Source organism: Oncorhynchus mykiss, chromosome 3 (assembly GCF_013265735.2).
Source record: "Oncorhynchus mykiss isolate Arlee chromosome 3, USDA_OmykA_1.1, whole genome shotgun sequence".
Classification (NCBI taxonomy): Eukaryota; Metazoa; Chordata; class Actinopteri; order Salmoniformes; family Salmonidae; genus Oncorhynchus; species Oncorhynchus mykiss.
Genome location: NC_048567.1, coordinates 25576466 through 25593929, shown reverse-complemented (window position 1 = coordinate 25593929; position 17464 = coordinate 25576466). Strand labels below are relative to the sequence as shown.

General features: G+C 42.8%; 2 protein-coding genes across 4 annotated transcripts; one reads left to right on the top strand and one right to left on the bottom strand.

The window, feature by feature from the left end:
* The first annotated feature begins 4505 nt into the window (after window positions 1-4505).
* LOC110503974 (protein phosphatase 2C-like domain-containing protein 1) lies at window positions 4506-9989 on the top strand. Its single transcript, XM_036964726.1, has 5 exons — window positions 4506-4926; window positions 5042-5055; window positions 8221-8445; window positions 8700-8852; window positions 9924-9989. The coding sequence occupies exons 1-5, from the start codon at window positions 4506-4508 to the stop codon at window positions 9987-9989; spliced, it is 879 nt and encodes a 292-aa protein (XP_036820621.1).
* LOC110515550 (ras-related protein Rab-5A) lies at window positions 8994-16764 on the bottom strand. 3 transcript variants are annotated; one of them, XM_021594422.2, is made up of 6 exons: window positions 16560-16764; window positions 15366-15594; window positions 14992-15143; window positions 10892-11014; window positions 10659-10752; window positions 8994-10551 (listed from the first exon to the last, which is right to left on the bottom strand). In XM_021594422.2, the coding sequence occupies exons 2-6, from the start codon at window positions 15529-15531 to the stop codon at window positions 10436-10438; spliced, it is 651 nt and encodes a 216-aa protein (XP_021450097.1). In that variant the 5' UTR covers window positions 15532-15594; window positions 16560-16764; the 3' UTR covers window positions 8994-10435. The 3 variants fall into 3 exon arrangements, with proteins under 3 accessions (XP_021450097.1, XP_021450103.1, XP_036829182.1); XM_021594428.2 differs by having other exon boundaries at window positions 16432-16572; XM_036973287.1 differs by lacking the exon at window positions 16560-16764 and adding an exon at window positions 15895-16104.
* Window positions 16765-17464: the final 700 nt, after the last annotated feature.

The following is a 17464-nucleotide window of genomic DNA, read 5'->3' as shown; positions in this document are numbered from 1 at the left end:
GAGGACGTGTTGGACGGGACTGAACGGATCTGAGAGGTGCTGTAAATTACAAGGACAGAGAACTAGTAAAAGGGTTCCATGTCAGCGACTGGCCGATATATCAGCCAGTATGAGGTTATAAATGCTTATACTGCTCCATGTCTCCTCTAGGAACCAAATAAGTGTTCCAATAGAACATATTAATAAGGCTGAGGCAATATGGGAGGAGTAGCCTACCTATAAAAGGGCACTGGGTGTGCAGTAACTACCCAGCTAGCACATAACGTTCTGAGAACCATATGTTTCTTTGAGCTTGGTGAGAGCGTGGTTGTCTTATGATTATTTTGCATACAACATTCTAGGAAAGGTGCAGGATACCAGTAACTACCCAGCTAGAGCGAAATATTCTGAGAACCATATGCTTCTTAGGAGGGAATTTCAGTACTTCAGCATAACATTTCTTAAAGGTTTCCTCATGGTTCTATTCAAAATAATGTACTCAAATTGTTCTGAGAATGTTAAGAAACAACGTTCTTCTGTGGGAATTTCAGTACTTCAGCATAACGTTTTCTGCAGGTTTCCTCGTGGTTCTATTTGAAGCCATGTTCTCAGAATTAAGAATATACATTCCGTTCTCCGGGTCAACAAAACTCTCTCTATCCTCTGTCTTGTTAAGTGTGTTCAGATGTGCCCACTAATTGGCCACACCTGATATTAATGAGTGCGTGTTTCCTTTGAAATGGGGTCTTTTTGAATAGACAAAAATGTAAAACCTTTTATGAGTAAACAGGAACATTTTATTTTAACCATTACGTTGACTGAGAACAAATTCTCATGTAGAGCAACAACCTGGGGAATAGTTACAGAGGAGAGGATGAATGAGCCAATTGGAAGCTGGGGATAATTACATGTCTATGATTTTGAATTTAGATTAACACCCCTACTCTTATCATAAGTGCAATGGGAGCTTTAGTGACCACAACGCCCCATCCGAAAGACATCACCCTATACAGGACTATCCTCAATCACTGCCCTGGGATATTTGCTTTTTTTCAGACCAGAGGAAAGAGTGCCTCCTACTGGCCCTCCAACACCACTTCCAGCAGCATCTGGTCTCCAATCTAGGGACTGACCATGGTCAACCCTGGTTAGTTTCTGAGGCAAGCCAGCAGTGGGATGCAGGGTGGTATGCTGCCCACTTCTGTTCTCAGAATGTTTAAAAAACGTTTAGTTTTACCGGCCAGGAAACTTATGCCTTAATTCCCAGAACCAATGGGAAACCAAAAATGTACGTTCCCACAACTTCCAAAGAACCAAGCTGGGTATGATATAGAAGGCAAGGTTATGCACTTTATAGAGTGCTTAAGAAAATTCAAGTGCCCCTGGGCTGAGTGTAAGGTTGTTTAAGGTCTGCAGAAAGCTTGTATAAGTGTGTGTGTGTGTGTGTGTGTGTGTGTGTGTGTGTGTGTGTGTGTGTGTGTGTGTGTGTGTGTGTGTGTGTGTGTGTGTGTGTGTGTGTGTGTGTGTGTGTGTTCAGTGTTCTCTATCAATGTCAAGTGCCTGTTAAGATTTAGTGGACAGGAAATATTCAAGCTATTATTAAAAGTGGAGATGGAGATAATGTAAACTGTTTACCAATGACACATTTTGCTTAGTCATTTTTTAAAAAACAACTTACTATAGATGACATATCTCTGCAGGCAACTGCCTGATTCTGATCGTTGGGTATTTGTGTTAGTTCCAGTGTTGCTGTCAAATTCACATCACCTGAACGCTGACATAGAAATGTAGCACTAATGTATGCAGGGCCAGGAGAGTTACCATGGTAATAGAACTGTCAGGGAGGTGACATCTCAGGGCTATGGTGATGACATCTAGGACAGGTGATGCATGCCGCCAAACAAGGAGATCACGCCAGGTAGCAGCTGTGACTTTCAGGAAGTGTCACCTTGTTTCATGTCAACTGCAGTTTTATTTTATTTAACTAGGCAAGTCAGTTAAGAACAAATTGTTATTTACAATGATGGACTATCCCGGCCAATTGTGCACTGCCCTATGGGACTCCCAATAACAGCCAGTTGTGATACAGCCTGGTATCAAACCAGGGTCTGTAGTGACACCTTTAGCACTGAGATGCAGTGCCTTAGACCGCTGCGCCACTCAGGAGCCCCTAAAGGTAAGAAGGAAGTGAACACATTCTTGCATCCCACTGCTTCCCTAATGATCTATCGAGTCTGTGTCATGCAGTAATGTCTGTACATTGCAGCAGTGTGTTATAGCAACATTTTCACAAATGTTCTGTAAGGTACACTATAAATACAAAAGTATGTGGACATCACTTCAAATTAGTGGATTCGGCTATTTCAGCCACACCCGTTGCTGACAGGTGTTTAATAATCAAGCACACAGCCATGCAATCTGCATAGACAAACATTGTTAGTAGAATGGCCTTTTTGAAGTGACTTTCAACATGGCACCGTCATAGGATGCCACCTTTCCAACAAGTCAGTTTGTAACATTTCTGCCCTGCTAGAGGTGCGCCAGGTCAACTGTAAGTGCTGTTATTGTGAAGTGGAAATGTCTAGGAGCAACAACGGCTCAACCGTGAAGTGGTTGGCCACACAAGCTCACAGAACGGGATCGCCAAGTGCTGAAGCGTGCAGCGTGTAAAAATCGTCCGTTCTCGGACGGACCACCGAGTTCCAAACTGCCTCTGGAAGCAACGTCAGCACAAGAACTGCTCGTCGGGAGCTTCATGAAATGGCTTTCTATGGCCGAGCACGCCCACAAAAACCTAAGATCCCCATGCGCAATGTCAAGCGACGGCTGGAGTGGTGTAACGCTCGCCGCCATTGGACTCTGGAGCAGTGGAAACGCATTCTCTGGAGTGATGAATCACGCTTCCCAATCTGTCAGTCTGACAGACAAATCTGGGTTTGGCGGATCCTAGGAGAACTCTACCTGCCCCAATGCATAGTGTCAACGGTCAAGTTTGGTGGAGGAGGAGGAATATTGGTCTGGCCCTTAGTTCCAGTGAAGGAAAATCTTAACATTACAGCATACAATGACATTCTAGATGATTCTGTGCTTCCAACTTTGTGGCAACAGTTTGGGGAAGGCCCTTTCATGTTTCAGCATGACATTGCCCCCTGTGCACAAAGCGAGGTCTGAACAGAAATGGTTTGTCGTGATCAGTGTGGAAGAACTTGACTGGCCTGCACAGAGCCCTGACCTCAACCCCATCTAACGCCTTTGGGATGAATTGGAACGCCGAATGTTAACCAGGCCTAATTGCCCAACATCAGTGCCCGACCTCACTAATGCTCTTGTGGCTGAATGGAAGCAAGTCCCCACCGCAATGTTCCACAATCTAGTGGAAATCCTTCACAGAAGAGTGGAAGATAGCCCCTAAGGCGGGACCAAATCTATATTAATGCCCATAATTTTGGATTAAGATGTTCAACGAGCAGGTGTCCACATACTTTGGTCATGTAGTGTGTTTAAGGTGCCTTTAGCGATGGTATGGAGGCGAAATTCTCATTCTAATTGTTTAAGGATTATTTCATTAAACTCCAAGTACGAAATTATAGATTTTGTCAACATTTCAAGAGTAGCCTATAAGGTAGGCTGGCTCACACTGACTCTTATTGGTTTATGGTCCCCTTTGAGATAGTGTACCACTGCTGCCATCTGTTGGATAAAAGAGGGGCATACAGGTGCACAAAGCCAGCTCTTTAAGTACTTTAAGTAAATTGACAAGCCTGTACTATTTTTGTTGTTTTGTTGTTGTCCCCTTCCCCTTAACACTATTAATAAGACTCCTACTTTACTCTAAATGTCCATAATGACCAAAAGCCTACCAAACATCTTTCTTCATTTTATTCCCTGGGGGAAAAAAACTTTGGAAGGCTCTTGCACAAGCTGCACAATTTTGTCATAGTGCCTTTAGTTGCCAAGGAAACTGTTTCCGTGGAAAGGCCAGTAAACAGCTGAACCCAATCTAAAGTACTGCCATTACTTGAGGCGAGCATAAATGGACTCATGGTACACCTCTTCACATTACATCTGGAAATATTCACTAGTCTAGTTTGATAAATAAGTAATTCTTTGTTACTAATATAATGAAACTTGTGAAATGGAAAATGAAAGGGCAACACATTTCAGCCCTGATTTGTTTGTGTTTGTATTCCCATTCTTTGAATAATTCTCACTCCAGTATTCCCATAGAGGAGCTCCCTGGGGAATCCTTTGACTCCAGTCCTGACACAGGAGGCCCCTATCCTTCCCTACGCCATGCCCTCCACCACAGTGGGAGCAATATACATGGCATCCCATCTTCCAATCTGGAAAAAGGTAAGAGCCGCTTCAGAGTCAGGATCCAGTGTGTGGACTTTGTCAGCGCATGACAGAAAACAGCGGGTGTGACCGTTTTCCATGAGGGGTATGGAGGCAAAGAGGGGACCAGCATTTTCGGGTTCTTTGACAGGTTCCACAGACAAATTTCTGCAGTTACGGCAGCCAGGGAGATGCTTGTTTTAGTCCTGGAGCAACTCTCCAAACAGGACCCCTTGCTCTCCTTGGAGAAGGACCAGGTGAAGCTACTGTCACGCTTTGAGGCCCTGTTCCAGGAATACTACAACAGACCTTACCCAGGCCAAGCCCAGAACATTGCACTAGGCCTAGGCACTAAGCAGCTGGAGAATCTGACTAAAGTGGAACAGGTGAACCTAGCCTTCACCACAGCCTTCTGGAAGATGGACCGGCTCCTGGGGCTTGGCAAGGACGAGACCTCCAAGATCCGCTGGAGTGGTTGCACAGCGCTATTCTGCCTTATCGACAGTGGGCTGCCCTCCTCAGACGAGAAGGAGCAGGGTACAGGACAGGAGAGTAATATACCAAAGCCCTCACAGGAGTTACAGGGTGGAAGAATTCTCATTGCTGACTGTGGTCAGTATTTTACTAGCATACTGATAATACACTGCAAATATGATACAGAACAGGTCTTATTCATTGAATACTATACATTTCCAATTAACGTCACTTGTTGATTCCGATTTCACAGGTAAAGTCCATTCGGTGCTGTACAAACAAGGCAGTGGCTTCCGTCTGAACAAAGCACCTCCAACCCAGTGATAAATTCATGAACTTCTTTGAGGAAAATATCATGATCATTACAAAGCAAATTACAGACTCCTCTTTAAATCTGCGTATTCCTCCAAAGCTCAGTTGTCCCGAGTTTGCACAACTCTGCCAGGACCTAGGATCAAGGGAGACACTCAAGTGTTTTAGTACTATATATCTTGACACAATGATGGAAATAATCATGGCCTCTAAACCTTCAAGCTGCATACTGGACCCTATTCCAACTAAACTACTGAAAGAGAAAAAAAAAAAAGAAAAAGACCCAGAAAATATAAAAAACTATCGGCCTATATCGAATCTCCCATTCCTCTCAATTATTTTTGAAAAAGCTGTTGCACAGCAACTCACTGCCTTCCTGAAGACAAACAATGTATACAAAAAGCTTCAGTCCGGTTTTAGACCCCATCATAGCACTGAGACTGCACTTGTGAAGGTGGTAAATACCTTTTAATGGGATCAGACCAAGGCTCTGCATCTGTCCTCGTGCTCCTAGACCTTAGTGCTGCTTTTGATACCATCGATCACCACATTCTTTTGGAGAGATTGGAAACCCAAATTGGTCTACACGGACAAGTTCTGGCCTGGTTTAGATCTTATCTGTCGGAAAGATATCAGTTTGTCTCTGTGAATGGCTTGTCCTCTGACAAATCAACTGTAAATTTCGGTGTTCCTCAAGGTTCCGTTTTAGGACCACTATTGTTTTCACTATATATTTTACCTCTTGGTGATGTCATCCGGAAACATAATGTTAACTTTCACTGCTATGTGGGTGACACACACAGCTGTACATTTTTTGTTGTTGAATTTTACCCCTTTTTCTCCCCAATTTCGTGGTATCCAATTGTTTTAGTAGCTACTATCTTGTCTCATCGCTACAACTCCCGTACGGGCTCGGGAGAGACGAGTCATGCGTCCTCCGATACACAACCCAACCAAGCCGCACTGCTTCTTAACACAGCGCGCATCCAACCCGGAAGCACCAATGTGTCGGAGGAAACACAGTGCAACCTTGGTTAGCGCGCACTGCGCCCGGCCTGCCACAGGAGTCGCTGGTGCGTGATGAGACAAGGACATCCCTACCGGCCAAGCCCTACCTAACCCGGACGATGCTAGGCCAATTGTGCGTTGCCCCACGGACCCGGTTACGACAGAGCCTGGGCGCGAACCCAGAGACTCTGATGGCACAGCTGGTGCTGCAGTACAGTGCCCTTAATCACTGCGCCACCCGGGAGGCCCCTCAGCTGTACATTTTGATGAAACATGGCGAAGCCCCAAAATTGCCATCGCCGGAAGCCTGTGTTTTAGACATGAGGAAGTGGATGGCTGCAAATGTTCTACTTTTAAACTCGGACAAAACAGAGATGCTTGTTCTAGGTCCCAAGAAACAAAGAGATCTTCTGTTGAATCTGACAATTAATCTTGATGGTTGAACAGTCGTCTCAAATAAAACTGTGAAGGACCTCGGCGTTACTCTGGACCCTGATCTCTCTTTTGACGAGCATATCAAGACTGTTTCAAGGACAGCTTTTTTCCATCTATGTAACATTGCAAAAATCTGAAACTTTCTGTCCAAAAATGATGCAGAAAAATTGCTTTTTTCACTTTTAGGTTAGACTACTGCAATGCTCTACTTTCCGGCTACCCGGCTAAGGCACTAAATAAACTTCAGTTAGTGCTAAACACTAAAATCAGCCCTGCTAGAATCTTGACCAGAACCCAAAAAATGTATCATATTACTCCAGTGATAGCCTCTCTACACTGGCTTCCTGTTAAGGCAAGGGCTGATTTCAAGGTTTTACTGCCAACCTACAAAGCGTTACATGAGCTTGCTCCTACCTATCTTTCCGATTTGGTCCTGCCGTACATACCTACACGTACGCTACGGTCACAAGACGCAGGCCTCCTAACTGTCCCTAGAATTTCTAAGCAAACAGCTGGAGGCAGGGCTTTCTCCTATAGAGCTCCATTTTTATGGAACGGTCTGCCTACCCATGTGAGAGACGCAGACTTGGTCTCAACCTTCAAGTATTTGTTGAAGATTCATCTCTTCAGTAGGTCCTATAATTGAGTGTAGTCTGTTCCAGGAGTGCGAAGGTGAAGAACCTGGGATTCTCTGCCTCTAACCCTATTACAGGGGCTGAGTCATTGGCTTACTGGTGCTCTTACATGCCGTCGCTAGGAGGGGTGCGTCACTTGAGTGGGTTGAGTCACTGACGTGATCTTCCCCCCCCCCCCAGTGGCGCAGATCTTTGTGGGCTATGCTCAGCCTTGTCTCAGGATGGTAAGTTGGTGGTTGAAGATATCCCTCTAGTGGTGTGGGGGCTGTGCGTTGGCAAAGTGGGTGGGGTTATATATTGCCTGTTTGACTCTCTCCGGGGGTATCGTCGGTGTCTCCTGACCCCTCCTGTCTCAGCTTCCAGTATTTATGTTGCAGTAGTTTATGTGTCGGGGGGCTAGGGTCAGTCTGTTATATCTGGAGTATTTCTCCTGTCTTATCCGGTGTCATGTGTGAATTTAAGTATCCTCTCTCTAATTCTCTTTCTTTCTCTTGGAGGACCTGAGCCCTAGGACCATGCCTCAGGACTACCTGGCCTGATGACTCCTTGCTGTCCCCAGTCCACCTGGCCGTGCTGCTGCTCCAGTTTCAACTGTTCTGCCTGCTGCTGTGGAACCCTGACCTGTTAAGCGGACACACTACCTGTCTGAGACCTGCTGTTTCAACTCACTAGAGACAGCAGGAGGTAGAGATACTCTGAATGATTGGCTATGAAAAGCCAACTGACATTTACTCCTGGGGTGCTGACCTGTTGCACCCTCGACAACCACTGTGATTATTTTTATTTGACCCTGCTGGTCATCTATGAACATTTGAACATCTTGGCCATGTTGTTATAATCGAAGAGGATTGGCCACTTCTCATAGCCTGGCTCCTCTCTAGTTTTCTTCCTAGGTTCTGGCCTTTCTAGTGAGTTTTTCCTAGCCACTGTGCTTCTACACCTGCATTTCTTGCTGTTTGGGGTTTTAGGCTGGGTTTCTGTACAGCACTTTGAGATATCAGCTGATGTAAGAAGGGCTTTATAAATACATTTGAACCCTAAGGAGCGCAAACACATCCTCTGGTCCGGAGAGACAATCAGCATCAACAAACAGCACGGTCTGGTGGAGTGGCTGACCAAGGCCACCCGAGTGCTTAGTCATTATGGCGATCGCAAGCTGAAGTCAGTCATCCCTGTGCCTTACTCTGTGTCGCTGCCCACGGACCCATCCTACCAGCTGCTGGTTCTAGCGTCCAGTGACCTCTGGGAAGTATTGGATGATCACGCAGTGGCTGAGAGAGCTGACTGTCATTGAGTTGACTCAACAGAAATTAATATTGAAGACCCTGTGCCTCATGCAAACTGTTGAGGATTCGTCCGTTTCAGATTCAGTCAAGTCCAGGGTCATCTACTTTTGATACTGAAGAACCTTCCAGTGTCAAGGATGAGGACAATCCACCAGAGTTGGACATGCCAGATACTATGGGGGGGTAGCTAGAGATATGCAAATGCAGAGGAAACAGAGAGACAATAAATCCTCAGTCCTGCAGCAGGAGTGAGGTCAATGTGAAGGAAACTATGGCTGACAGTCTGAAGAATCTCACCTTGAACTACGAGTGCCTTGCAGCTGACATTTGTAGAGAGCTAATGGACACAGTGTTGGTCTCAGGTTCAAAGGAAAACATTTCAGTCATGGTCATACTTATTCAGGGGTTGGATGTGCTCAGAGAAAATACTCTCAAAGGAGTTGACAAACCAAACAAATACCACGCAATTATAACTTCAGACCAATTTTTCAAGTTTTGCAGAGAATGAATAGCTCTTGCATTTCTTGTGATATCAAAAACATAAAGGCATACAATATACCTAATTTATTGACTTGTACCCTCACACTCAAACTGATCAGTCCTTCACTAGTCATGTTTGACATTGTTAAATCCACCTGGCTTCAGAAAGACTACCAGTCAGTTAGTACCACGTCCAGTTGTTTGAGGCAATAGGTTAGCAAGTCCGACACAGTGCATCAGTTTTATAAATTGTAATGGCCAAGCATTAATTAAAATTATAACCAACAATTGTGCAATGCAATAGTCCTCTCAAATATGAACAGACCATTGAGAAAAGTAACAAGACACAGGAGATACAATTGAATTGTTAATAACACTACATATTTAAAAAGAACACCATTGATTAGCATTTAACCAGTTTGTTTGTGACAAGGTAACAAACCAATAGCAGACCTAGACCTACATTGGTGTACTGTAAAATTGTTCGGAATCTCTAGATACTTTCCTGACAAGCTTATGCCCTCCAAGCTGTATTGGTAGAAGACAACATTGCAACACCCTATATAACAGAGTAATATTCCACAGACTGATGATAGGTAATAGTCAAGACTTATGTTGGTGCATGGTTTGAGGCCTACTTTTAAACACCACTAATTCTGACAAGTTGATAACTGAACAATAACAGTTTGGGGAAACAAAGGACTAGTCATATGTTAGGTGTTATGTTAGCAAGACATTTTACAAAACTTGTCTGAGCATGTCCAACTGTCTCAGTGTTCTTCCTTAAATCAATGTATCAACCAGAGAATATTGTGGTTTGAAGGACTTCCCATGATGCACAAGGCAGTCATCATAGATGTGACACACTTGCAGAGTCACCAGCCATCCAATCACAAAACCACCCTTTTATCCTATTCAACCGGTTGCAGTGGGCCAGTGGTGTAATGGCGTTGGATGTTCTTGCCAAACTTCTCTGCAGACGGAGATGTCGTCATCTCGGCAGCAGGTGCAAGGGGGAATGCTTGATTTGATAGTCCTTACCTGACACTGCTTCAATAATGGTATTATACCCAGTACAAACTGTCATAGCCTCCAGGCATTTCACAATGGGGGAATTTGATTTGTTCTGGTTGGAAGGACACTCAACTCACTTTTACCCCCAGTCCAATAACCCTATGACCTAGGTTACACTTTCTCTTCAGGGAATCAGTCACACACACACACTGCTTACTCTCTCTCGTAGGGGCTAGTCTTCCAACTGAAGTAAAAAAATAAAATAAAAAAATGTTTTAGGCCTTGTAGTGATACATGCATACATTATACTGATATACACTTTAAAATGAAAAGTAAAACCAAACAAAGTATTAGAAATGCAGCTATACAGAGTCTTCAGCTATTCCCAGGAGAAAGGACGAGAGGTGGAAGGTCTGATGTCAGGAAGGGGAACACCATGTCCAGATGTGATTCAGAGTTAGGAAGAGTGGGCCAGGTTTAGGTACTGCAGCAGGAGCGGCTGGCTGGCTGAGCTGTCTCCGTAAGATCCACTCCCCGGTTCCGTCCACTGTTCGCTCCGGCAGCTTGAGGCTCGTTCTTGGGTAATTTCTTTGCTGTGAAGCAATAGGGGAAAAAATGTATGACATATCTATTATCAGATTGATAGACGCTTTAACATTTTCAAACTAAGTGTAATGAACATGGAACATAAAACACTTACCAATAGCCATGAACATCTCATTAACGTTCATAGAGGTCTTTGCTGATGTTTCCATGAACAGTAAACTGTTATCCTCTGCGTATGACTGGGCATCCTGGAAGAAAACCACCAAAATCAGTCAATATGCAACAAAGGTTGTGTTTAACTGCCTTATAGGTCAAATTGTATGATGACTCCAATGAGAATAAAACTAGCACAGTGTAATGTTCAATAGCAAATTCACTGGCACAAACCTGAAAATCCAATGCTCGTTTGTTTGCAAGGTCAGCTTTGTTCCCAGCCAACGCTATTACAATATTTGGACTGGCTTGTCTCTGAAGCTCCTTAACCCAGTTCTTTGCTCGTGCAAAGGACTCCTGACAAACAGCAGAGGATGAGAGATTAAGTCAGAAAATAACAAGGTCCTTGCAGAAGAATGACAACACAACCACTCACTTCATTCCCTGGTTATGCGATTGACTTTGCAGGATATCCAAGACGTGGTCTCGTTAAAGGAGAACATCTATAAAATGACAATTAGATAATGTTCCCCAGCTTACATATATGGGGAGTTCGTCAACGAGATGTATCATATTGCTGAGTTGAAGTCATGCTCTGCTCCAAACATTGGCTTAAGATTTGTGTACAAAACTTTGAGTTAGAAAACCAAGCTCTTTTGACATCTTATTTCCATGGAATACAATGTTCTAACAACTTCTCAGCAAACGTCTCAGCAAATAGAGCAAAATCAGACATGGGGATCAAAATATAATTTCTCATTGGAGTTGCTCTTTTATTTTTTTAACCAGGTTTGTTAATCTCTTTTACAAGAGAGACCTGGCCAAAATAGCGGCACAGGGTATCAGAAACATTTACAACATAACATATACATTTACACATTGAACAGAAAGATGGTTTGGGAAAGTGTGGTGCAACTAGGGGTCAAAACATTGACAGCCCCTCAATTAAGTTGTTAAAACAAAAGTACCCTAGATGTGACAGGTTTGTTAGGACCAAATTAAATGAATAGGGATATTTTAGACTTGTCAAATCTAAGAACTACAGAAAAGTGCTTGAAAACATGTCAGCAAAACGAGGCTAGCCTTTTTCTCAATCTTTTCTTCAGATTCTCAACTATTCTCATATAGGGCATAATCGTCAAACTCCAGCTAAATTTTCACTAAATGTCTTCAGCTGTACCTAATGCTATACAGTTCATTCGGAAAGTATTCGGCCCTTGACAGTTTCCACATATTGTTACGTTACAGTCTTATACTAATATGGATCCAATTGTTTGTTCCCCCTCATAAAATCTACACACAATACCCCATAATGACAAAGCAAAAACAGGCATAGAAATTTTTGCAAATTTTTTATTTTTTATTATTAAAGAACAAAAAATATCCCATTTACATAAGTACTCAGATCCTTTACTCAGTACTTTGTTGAAGCACCATTGGCAAAGATTACAGCCTCAAGTGTTCTTGGGTATGACGCTACAAGCTTGGCACACTTGACTTGAACCCTGTCAAGCTCTGTCAGGTTTGATGGGGAGCTATTTTCAGGTCTCTCCAGAAAAGTTCAATCGAGTTCAAGTCCGGGCTCTGAATGGGCCACTCAAGGACATCCAGAGACTTGTCCCAAAACCACTCCTGTGTTTTCTTGGATGTGTGCTTAGGATCATTGTCCTGTTGGAAGGTGAACCTTCACCCCAGTCTGAGGTCCTGAGCCCCCTGGAGCAGGTTTTCATCAATGATCTCACTGTACTTTTCTCTGTTCATATTTCCATCGATCATGACTAATCTTCCAGTCCCTGCAGCTGAAAAACATCCCCACAGCATGATGCTGCCACAACCATAGGGATAGTGCCAGGTTCCCTCAAGATGTGACACTTGGCCTTCAGGCCAAAGAGTTTAATCTTGGTTTCATCAGACCAGAGAATCTTGTTTGTCATGGTCGGATATTCCTTTAGCGAGCTGTCATGTGCCGTTTACTGAAGAGGGGCTTCCATCTGGCCACTCCACCATCAAGGCCTAATTGGTGGTGTGCTGCAGAGATACTAGTCCTTCTGGAAGGTTCTCCCATCTCCACAGAGGAACTCAGGCTCTGACAGAGTGACAATCAGGTTCTTGGTCACCTCCCTGGCCTAGGCCCTTCTCCCCCGATTCCTCAGTTTGGCCGGGCGGCCAGCTCTAGGAAGAGTCTTGGTGGTTCCAAACTTCTTCCATTTAAAAATGATGAGGCCACTGATGAGGCCACCTTCAATGCTACAGAAGTGTTTTGGTACCTTTCGACCAAAACTGTGCCTCGACACAATCCTGTCTCGGATATCTACGGACAATTCATTCGACCTCATGGCTTGGTTTTTTTCTCTGACATGCATTGTCAACTGTGGGACCTTTTACAGACAGGTGTGCGCCTTTCCAAATCATGTTCAATCAATTTAATTTACCACAGGTGGACTCCAATCAAGTTGTAGAAACATCTCAACAATGATCAATGGAAACAGGATGCATTGGAGCTCAATTTCGAGTCTCATTGCAAAGGGTCTAAATACTTACAGTTGAAGTCGGAAGTTAACATAATTAGGTTGGAGTCATTAAAACCCGTTTTTCAACCACTCCACAAATGTCTTGTTAAGTTGGCAAGTCGGTTAAAACATCTACTTTGTGCATGACAAGTAATTTTTCCAACAATTGTTTACAGAGATTATTTCACTAATAATTCACTGTATCCCAAATCCACTGTGCCTTTAAATAGCTTGGAAAATTCCAGAAATTATGTCATGGATTTAGAAGCTTCTGATATGCTAATTTACATAATTTGAGTCAATTGGGGATGCACTTCAAGGCCTACATTCAAACTCAGTGCCTCTTTGCTTGACATCATGGGAAAATCAAAAGAAATCAGCCAAGACCCCAAAATGGTAGGCCTCCAAGTCTGGTTCATCCTTGGGAGCAATTTCCAAACGCATGAAGGTACCACGTTCATCTGTACAAACAATAGTACACAAGTATAATCAACATGGGACCACGCAGCCGTCATACAGCTCAGGAAGGAGACGCGTTCTGTCTCCTAGAGATGAATGTACTTTGGTGCGAAAAGTGCAAATCAATCCCAGAACAGCAGCAAAGGACCTTGTGAAGATGCTGGAGGAAACAGGTACAAAAGTATCTATATCCACAGTAAAACAAGTCATATATCGACATAACCTGAAAGGCCGCTCAGCAAGGAAGAAGCCACTGCTCCAAAACAGCCATAGAAAAGCAAGACTAAGGTTTGCAACTGCACATGGGGACAAAGATTGTACTTTTGGGATACATTTCCTCTCGTCTGATGAAACAAAAATATAACTGTTTGGCCATAATGACCATCATTATGTTTGGAGGAAAAAGGGTGAGGCTTGCAAGCCGAACAACACCATCCCAACCGTGAAGCATGTGGGTGGCAGCATCATGTTGTGGGGGTGCTTTGCTGCAGGAGGGACTGGTGCAATTCACAAAATAGATGGCGTCATGAGGGAGGAAAAATATGGGGATATATTGAAGCAACATCTTAAGACATCAGTCAGGAAGTTAAAGCTTGGTCGCAAATGGGTCTTCCAAATGGACAATGACCCCAAGCATACTTCCAAAGTTGTGGCAAAATGGCAGAAGGACAACAGAGTCAAGGTATTGGAGTGGCCATCACAAAGCCCTGACCTCAATCAAATAGAAAATGTGTGGGCAGAACTGAAAAAGCGTGTGTGAGCAAGGAGGCCTACAAACCTGACTCATTTACACCAGCTATGTCAGGAGGAATGGGCCAAAATTCACCTAAACTATTGTGAGAAGCTTGTGGAAGGCTACCTGAAACGTTTGACCCAAGTTAAACAATTTAAAGGCAATGCTACCAAATACTAATTGAGTGTATGTAAACTTCTGACCCAATGGGAATGTGATGAAAGAAATAAAAGTTGAAATAAATCATTCTCTCTACTATTATTCTGACATTTCACATTCTTAAAATAAAGTGGTGATCCTAACTGACCTAAGACAGGGAATTTTTATTTGGATTAAATGTCAGGAATTGTGAAAAACTGAGTTTAAATGTATTTGGCTAAGGTGTATGTAAACCCCCGACTTCAAACGTATGTAAATATGGTATTTCTGTTTTTAATCACTTTGTCATTATGGTATCTGTTTTTTTATTTTTAATACATGTTAATGTCTAAAACCCTGTTTTCGCTTTGTCATTATGGGACATTGTGTGTAGATTGAGGGAAAGGGTCTGAATACTTTCCAAATGCACTGTACCTAATTTATAAGTCTCTTATAATGTGTGACAGAGTGCATAAACCTGGCTGCTGACTCACTTTGTTAGTTATGTCGTAGACCACGATGGCGGCCTGGGCACCTCTGTAGTACATAGGTGCTAGGCTGTGGTAGCGCTCCTGACCAGCTGTGTCCCAGATCTCAAACTTGACTGTTGTGTCATCCAAACATACTGTCTGAGTCAGGAAGGCAGCTGGGAGGGGAATAACAGTCATTGCAGCATTTAGAATTTTGTTTGCAGTAGGCTATAAGAAAAACAGCTGGCTGTCCAGTTTCCAACAATGGACTAATATATATCATGGGAGATTGCATAACCTACAGAATGTAGTGAGAATCAACACAGGACAAAAATATAGTGGTTTTGGGTTAGGTCCATTCCACTAACACATGAATAGAAGATGTCAGATCAGCCTACCTCCAATTGTGCTCTCTTGGAATTCATGAAACTGGCCCTTGACAAAACGAAGTACCAGACTGGACTTTCCCACAGCGGACTCCCCTAAGAGTACTAATTTGAACTGGGAGATCTTGTTGCCTGTGTTCGGCCCATTGGGTCGTGTTGCACCACCCCTACTTGCCATGTCCTTACACCCCAGTCTCTTTCTCTGGATGCAGAAGTACTGCTTGTATGGTCACTCCTAGAACTGCCAAAATGAGATGTCACATTACTTAAATTGTCAACAGATCAACAGTGAATAAAGTAGTGTGGGGAAAACAAATGCAACTACAAAATAATACATAATTATCAACTTTGACGTTTAATTGGATAGAAATTATTCAATTAGCTTTGTCTCTGATCATCATTGTAATATCATTAAATCACAGGATGTAGCTACTTAAAACTAGACAATCTTTGGAAATGTGACGACGACTTTCACTTGGCTATTAGCTAGTAACGTTAGACTTGTTTACAAAGACTATATTACACTTATTTCTTAACTGACCCAACAAGTAAACATAACAAGCCCATGTCTAGCCAAAAATAATTGCAGTGAAGACATGTGGTTCGAACTCGTGTTACGTAAGTCTTGCCCACTAATAACCAGTGTTGACTAGCTAGCTAGTCAGTTAGGATGGCGGCTCAAACTTGTTATCAACAAGCACTGTGTCCGTCGAAAAATAATGATTAGCTTTCTCAGTCCCACCCATTGGTTCAATCTTGTTTTAGACAAATTGGTTAGCTAGCTAGCTAGTTCACGGTAGATAGCCAGCCAGTTACAGCTAGATAACTAGCTTTATTTAGATTAGGTGGCATGACGTGTACTGTTAGCTGCTAGCTAGTTTACTATAGCTAGCTAACTACACACATATTGAATAATTTAGCTAGTTCGCTAAGCTAGCTCGTACACGAAAGCTATCAGTCTTACTGTTCGTAAACTACATAAGGTTGAACCACACCTCACCCTGCTTCACACACGCAAATACGTAGTAACTAGGAAGCTAACCACACATATACATACACATTGCAATGACCAACTCACAGCGGTATATTAAGAACGGGTCAACTGTTGGTTTATTATTTGATGTGAGCTAGCTAACAAAACATAGCTTTCGGCCTAGCAAGCTAGTTCTGCCGGTAAATCAGCTAGCGAGAATGATATCTACTTACCCTATCCGAGTTAACTAACTAGCTAGGTAGCTGAATGGATTTCAAAAAAATAATATTTTCGGGCACTCAAATATATTCACAGGGCGAGAAATGTCATAAAACTTGTCCCTTTCCCACTTCTTCCAACTTCCCGTTTGTTTTGCATGGCACAGTGTATGATGATAGATCGAATGGCTACGTAGCACTGAGAATAAACCAATCACACACACATGTTCCAATTTGTGAACGTGTTAAAGGGGCAATCTGCACTTGAAACAACAACGCGTTCATCATACCCCGCCACTGTTTCGGTCAAATCTGAGGGATGGGACTGGAGAAATGTAACAGCTCTCAAATTAATAGACAGATCTATGGATACCGGACTGGCCATCCATGGTATCAACATTATAGTTTTAACTATGTTTTGAGGTTATACAACGTTTGTTTACATTTACTTTGTTGGAGTAAAACAAACGTATATTTAGGGTTCTGGTGGGGTCCGACAGTTGAACTAAGTTCAATAGGCATTTATAAGTTATATTCTTAAAGAAATAATTGGTACATATAATTAATTTACAAGTCCAAAAATCGATGTAGCAACTGCAGATTGGCTCTTTAATGAAAGGATCAGGGAAACTAATCGTTTTATAAGGCAAAGAGGAAATGTTACACAAGTGTGCTAACTAATTCACAAAAAACCTTTGTAACATATGACGTAGCAAACTTTATGTCATAACATGCCATACTGCCAAAGTGTAGGCTAAAGGCAAACATGGGCATGCATTTGAAATGTTCATAATCATACAGGTTCTTAATTGGGGTTGGTTGGGATTTAACCATTGTTTCTTTAACATTTCTTAGTTTGGGTCTGAAAAAAATGTTTCCATTCATCAGTTTCAAAGACAAGTCATTACATGATATATATA

Bases quoted from the DNA above. Each gene is read 5' to 3' on its own strand.
- LOC110503974 (XM_036964726.1), top strand. From the start codon at position 4,506: ATGCTTGTTTTAGTCCTGGAGCAACTCTCCAAACAGGACCCCTTGCTC. The intron at 8,446-8,699 runs GTGGCTGAGAGA...ATAAATCCTCAG, and splicing joins AAGTATTGGATGATCACGCA to TCCTGCAGCAGGAGTGAGGT. The intron at 8,853-9,923 runs GTCATACTTATT...ACTTCTCTGCAG, and splicing joins AGGAAAACATTTCAGTCATG to ACGGAGATGTCGTCATCTCG.
- LOC110515550 (XM_021594422.2), bottom strand. From the start codon at position 15,531: ATGGCAAGTAGGGGTGGTGCAACACGACCCAATGGGCCGAACACAGGC. The intron at 15,144-15,365 runs GTAGGCTGATCT...TTCCCCTCCCAG, and splicing joins CCAAGAGAGCACAATTGGAG to CTGCCTTCCTGACTCAGACA. The intron at 10,552-10,658 runs GTAAGTGTTTTA...ATTGCTTCACAG, and splicing joins TGAGATGTTCATGGCTATTG to CAAAGAAATTACCCAAGAAC.